General features: G+C 40.8%; 1 protein-coding gene across 1 annotated transcript in view; it reads right to left on the bottom strand.

The window, feature by feature from the left end:
• il1rapl2 (interleukin 1 receptor accessory protein-like 2) overlaps nt 1–6,217 on the bottom strand; it is a 724,024-nt gene continuing 717,807 nt past the window's right edge. The window contains exons 16-18 of the mRNA XM_030145596.1: nt 3,657–3,779; nt 2,623–2,862; nt 1–2,205 (exon numbers count right to left, since the gene is read on the bottom strand). Coding sequence (XP_030001456.1) covers nt 2,107–2,205; nt 2,623–2,862; nt 3,657–3,779 — 462 coding nt within the window. The 3' untranslated portion in view covers nt 1–2,106. The remainder of the gene's footprint in view (nt 2,206–2,622; nt 2,863–3,656; nt 3,780–6,217) is intronic.

Genomic DNA, 6,217 nt, shown 5'->3' with positions numbered 1-6,217 from the left:
TAAAAAACAACTCATATAATTTTTATTTGCTCTCAGTTAAATTATTTCAACCAATATATCCAAAGAATAGCCAAAGAAATTTAGCAGAAATCAAAAGACAACCACTATACTGTATATTGCCATTGAATAGAACAACTCATATAATTAATTATTGTATCAAACAATCTCAAATATCCAGAATTCATTGGTTTTAATAAGACAAGGACAGTACCTTTGTGTAAATTCAAAACATTACTCACTTTGCTTAAATATTATAGTAATAATCTTGTTTTCTTAAAGCTCACAAGAAGATTGCGGTCTGGTTCAGCTGGAGTCCAGGTTTATACGCAGTGAAGCCCCTTTGGCTGACTGGGGGTGGTCTGGATTCCAGAGTGACAGAGCATCAGTCCATTAGCAGGGTTTGTACTGCCATGACAAATATTAAGAATCCGTCCGTCCGTACATCCATCCATCCGTGCATCCATCCATGCATCCGTCCGTCCGTCCATCCATCCATCCATCCATCCATCCATCCATCCATCTTTCTGGGCTTCCATCTGTCCATCCATCCATCTATGAATAAAGGAGCATTGTGAAAGTAAAAAGAGCCTCTGCACACACTTGATGTGGGTGTGAACAGAAATTGTAGGGAACAAATCACTGTCATGTAAAGATCAATGCATAAGTTACGGAAACTGTACAGATTATTATAACAAACAAACATTAAAAAAGAAAGTGGAGTTAAATTTACCAAACCTCAAAAGTATGTAACTCTTTAAATAAAACAAAACAGAACATATACTAAAAAATTCTGAATGTTTTGGAGGGACACCTCTGTTTTCCCTTTTCGGTTTTTATCATAACTTCATGGCTGGACAGAAAACAAATATACTGTATCAACATAATACATTTAGTCTCCTCCATATTAAGAGGCAGCATCAAATGATTGTGTCATTTATTCTTTTACCTATGTTTCCTTTATTTTTATTTATTTTTTTTATCTAAATGGGTGGTCATGCAAATAAAAAAGCAAGTCCTTTATGCGTTTAACTTGGTGGTAAAAGTTCACCTCTGGGCCAGTTTGGCTTTGGATGAGGTGACTGGTAGCTGTTTACTGGGTTTCAAGGTGATGAACTGGCAGGAGTCCAGTCTCATGGTTCATCTCTGCATCCTTGAAGGTCAAGATGTAACTAGCCTTTATATGAACCAGTTTATACTGCTAGTTATGCTCTCGTTGCCACCTGCTACCTGTGCTTTATCAGTAATCAAGTTCAGCCTTTGCTTTACATGTCGATCTATTTTGATGACTTGTTGTGTGATCCATTTATTTGACTGTTTCAGCCAAACCAGGTAACTAGCAGTAGAGAGGTATTTCAAGAGGTTGACCTGTTGTGTTAAGGTGGACTGGTATCCAAAATCATTGCTTGAAGTCTGCCTCCGTTACTGATGAGTCACCTAGTCAAGCTCGATATTTCTGAAAACTCAGCATGGACTGGCATTCCAAAGACTGCACTACTGTTGGATGATCTTCTGAGAAGTCAAGCTGCTGACAAATCGACTGATTTTCTGGATATGTAGCTGGTGTATGAGCATGTTTCTGGGCTCAAAGATCCGCATTGGTATCCTGTATCTTGAATATCTTTGTCGAATATCTTCTTATTTTTTCATATTTGACAGCTTTCCCAAGTCATTGCATACATATGTCAAAATGTTCGTGTTCTTTCTACAAATGCTCTCCATCAGTCATGTGAGCATGGACACAGTTTGACCAGTACAACAATGTATTCCTTTCCAGAGGTCATGAATACTTATCCTGGATACCAGTCTGTATCGATCTGCAACTAAGCAGTAGGTCCAACAGAAACCAATTCTATAATTAATCCATATGCTTGAAAGCACTCTACAGCCTCTGAATATTCTCTTCCAGAGTGAATCCAAGCTGTATTTCACAGATTGGGATGAGGAGGTTCAAAGGATCCTTCCTAACCACTAGTCCGACATCAAGGCTGTACAAAGTCTGAAAACCTATTGAAAACCAGTTGACTGTCTAGTCTACCCAGTGTCCAAAGCCAGTGAAAACAAGTCTGTGAAACTGGTCTGCATTGCAGTACGAGCTAAGCCGTCATTCTACCAGATGTCAGAGCTTAGTTCTCTGCTGGTGAGAGGTACGAAGGTGCTGTTCAGGTGGAGTTCTGGCTTCTTTCCAAGCGTATTGCTCTGAGGCACCTGGGAAGCACACAGCACAGTAGTGATTAGCGATAATCTCCCCAAATCACAACAATCTACAACTAAAAACAGAAAACATGCTGCATTCTACCTTATTTACAGTACTGTTGCATGCCACCATGTCATGTACTTGATAGCTAAACTGTATATAATAACTATTTCCCAGTCTGTTAGAATAAATACATATTTAAAGCTGGATGGTAATTTTCTTTCTAGATTTCTTTTATCCAAACAGACCTCTTCCTTCCCAGTGAACTGCTCTGAACCCCTGGGAAGAAAAAAGGGGTTTTATTTTTAATGTGTTTCAACATGCCGACAAAAAAACAACATTCAAAAGGATGCACTGTGCAGATGTTGGTTGCCATAAACTAACTACGAACTGCAAAAACATTATGCTATGCTGTCCTCCATTCCCACCTGTCCATTCAGGAGTGTCATAGGAATATTGCAGTAGACGTGGCGCCCCCCGGGGCCTAGAGTGGAGAACTGCACGGTGGTGGGAGGAGGGAGAGGAGGTGACAGGGAAGAGGGCTGTGGGGGTAGTTGGAACTCGTAACTGCGGCAGAAATGCCTCATTTGGGCTGCCGTAGCCGTGTGACCCCCACCCAAGGGCAAGGTCATCTGGTTGTAGTCAGGGATCTCTGTCGCCAAGGCAACCTGTGGAGAAAGCACAACTCTTACCAACTATGGAATTACAGTTTATGAATTCTTAATCTCTTAGCATCCACCAGGTCACCATTTAAAGGTTAAGGTTATGGTTCCATTTGAGCCTTTTATAAACTGATGGAGTTGATGAAGTTGTGTTTAATCCTCACGCCATCAATTGTATGCTTTTCAATTGAATTCTAATACAGGCATTTTGGTTTTATACTTCTTTTTTTGTACCCCTAAGCAACTCCTCCATGGCTTCCAGAGGTTCAGGTCAATGAAAACAGTGGGTGTTAAAAGGTAAATGCAATTTAATGACATTTTTAGACCTCACATTATTTTTAACTGACTTAGAAAAAAAAAATTAACAGTTACAATCAGTAAAGTAACAAGAGATTCCTCTTAGAAGTTCTTCAGAAAGCAGCTAAAGTGAGATAAGACAACCACATATTGTCTCTGAAATAAACGTTCATTTAAAAAGTCGCGTAAATATGAACGTCACTTTTAATTGGCGTGTTATCTGTATGCAATATAAGCTTTCCGTGTGTATGTTCATGCCGCGTCAAATACCACAAACTGAGGGTTAGGGTTATGTGAACCGGAGACCTTGGTGTAAATTGACACACAATCAAATGGCGCTGAATAACACACGAAAGGTCCAAAATACGTACATATAGCACACCGCATGCCATAAGAACTGGCATGACATACAACATGATTTCATGAGATCAGTCTCTTTATAAGTGTTACCAGACACAACAACCCTAATACCGTTCTGAAACAGTACACATGCATCAGCCAACCTGATGATGTCCATGGCGACTCTCGCTAGGTGGTGCCAAGGAAGCAGAGGTTGTAGTCATGGCAATGGTGGAGACAGTGGTCTGTAGGTCGCCAAAGAGGCCTTGTTCACCGGAATCCATCACCTGTTGCCACGGAGACAGAATTGTATCACTAAAAGTGAACAGATTAATGGTATTTGCATAATAGGAGGATCTCAAATGTGTAGTAATAGTGACAATACCACATATAACATACTGGGTTGTGTGCTGTATGTAAGATCTATTCAGTTCCATTTAAAGGATTGGATTTAGCTTCACGTGATGATATACAGTAATTGGGAAAAGTTAGTTGAGAAACATTCATATAACATCTCAAAACAGCCACATATGAGTGCTTTGGGTTGAGCAATTTTGTTGTAATTATTTGTATATTTACAGGTGTAGTAAGATATTGTAATCCAAGATAATTTATGTCAAATTTGCAGATATCTCCATATTTTTGCAAGCTGTCAGTTCAGTGAATGGGTTAAAAAAATCTTGTATTTGTACACAGCACATGACACAGAAGTCTCTGCAGGATGCCAATGTATATACATCTTAAAGCAGGGGTCACCAATCCTGGTCCTCGAGGGCTACTATCCTGCATGTTTTAGATGTATCCCTCTTCCAACCCACCTGATTCAAATGACAGGCCTATCATCAGGCTCTGCAGAAGCCTGATAATGACCGTCAGGTGTGCTGGGAGAGGGATACAGCTAAAACATACAGGATAGTAGCCCTCGAGGACCAGGATTGGTGACCCCTGTCTTAAAGTGTAGCACGCAACTCTATCTCAAGACCCACCCCAACCCCTCTTCCTCCTTGTCATCTGCACCATCGTCCTCCTCATCCCTCCCCTCACTCTCCACCCTCACCACCTGCCTTGAGGAGATAAAGGCGTGGATGAATCACAACTTCCTCCTTCTTAACAGTGACAAAACCAAAGCCATCCTGATTGGGACCCCCCATCAGGTCCAGTCCTCCTCCATACCCTCCATCTCCTTCTTTCACCAGACCATACCACTCTCAACCTCTGTAACAAACCTTGGTTTGTTACAACTGGACCCACACCTCACATTTGAAAATCACATCAAACACCTGTTTAAAACCTGCTTTTTCCACCTTAAGAACATCTCCAAACTCTGCCCCTCTTTAAGTGTTACAGATGCAGAAAAGCTTGTCCACGCCTTTGTCTCCTCAAGGTTCGACTGCTGTAATGCCCTTTTTTATGGGATCCCCAAAAAACAGCTGCAAAAACTTCAGTCCATTCAAAACAGTGCTGCCAGAATCCTCAAACGGACCCATAAACAAGAACATATCACTCCCATTCTTCATAACCTCCACTGGCTATCACTCCCCTTCAGAATTACTTATAAGACCGCCCTCATCATCTTCAAGTGCCTCCACAATAACACCCCCAACTACCTCAAGGACCTCCTTACCCCTTACACCTCCAACCATAGTCTCCGGCCCCACAGCACCAACCTCCTCCTCCCCCCCAGAACTAAACTTCGGACCATGAGTGACCGGGCTTTCTCCTCTGCCGCCCCCTGTATCTGTAACTCCCTCCCTGACCACCTCAGAACTCCTCAGTCTCTGGACTCCTTCAAAAAGGGGCTAAAAACATTCCTGTTTAGAAAGACTTTTTATGGGCCACCTTGATGCACTGTTTTATCCGCGTAGTCTTTTATTCCTGATAAAGTATTTTTATTTATTTTTTTTATTTTTTATTGGATTGTCTTTTCTCTGTAGCACTTTGAGATTCTGCTGAATGAAAAGTGCTTTATAAATGCAATTTATTATTATTATTATTATTATTATCACCACCAATGGCCTCTACAAGTCAATATATTTTTTTATTCCACTCTAATCTCACTTAAAATGGAGGTACAGGGTTCCACATTGTAATGTGGTTACAATGAAGTGCCCTTTTGTTCACCCGTCAAGCCTGAAATTAATTATGGAGCTTAATTCCAGATCAAATACATGCTGAAAGACCTTGAACATTGTGATCATATCAACATCAGGTTTACGGTTAATTACAGCAATCAGTCTATTAGCAAATCTTAGTTACATATGCAAACATACTGGTCATTTGGTTTTGCACTGCCTTCCCACTAATCTATTATTTAGGACACAACTGTGCTACTATTTAGTGTTAAGGTGTAAGTAACATAACACAAGTTATTACTAATGTTTGCTTGGAGAGAAAGCTATTTAACCTATATGACACAGCCCTGGATGTGTAATCACACTAATCCATACAAAACTGCTTCAGCCAGGGGGAGTTTGTGTTTGTTACCAGGACCAGGGTTTCATTCCTCTTGTCCAGTCAGGAGGCAGAGCTTCTCATGGACCACTGACTGTTGAGTCTTTCAGTGGCATCGCTTACTCCACTTGTTAAAGTTAACCAATTCACAATAAACTAAGATGGGAAAACAAAAGCCACATGCATCCAGGCCCTCCATAAAGTACTAGGTTAGAGATTTTGACGGTGTTGAGGGTGGGGTCCAAACACAACTGATTGCAATTCAGTCTCTAGT

The sequence above is a fragment of the Sphaeramia orbicularis genome, chromosome 10, assembly GCF_902148855.1.
Source record: "Sphaeramia orbicularis chromosome 10, fSphaOr1.1, whole genome shotgun sequence".
NCBI lineage: Eukaryota > Metazoa > Chordata > Actinopteri > Kurtiformes > Apogonidae > Sphaeramia > Sphaeramia orbicularis.
This window is presented reverse-complemented; position numbering and strand designations above follow the sequence as displayed.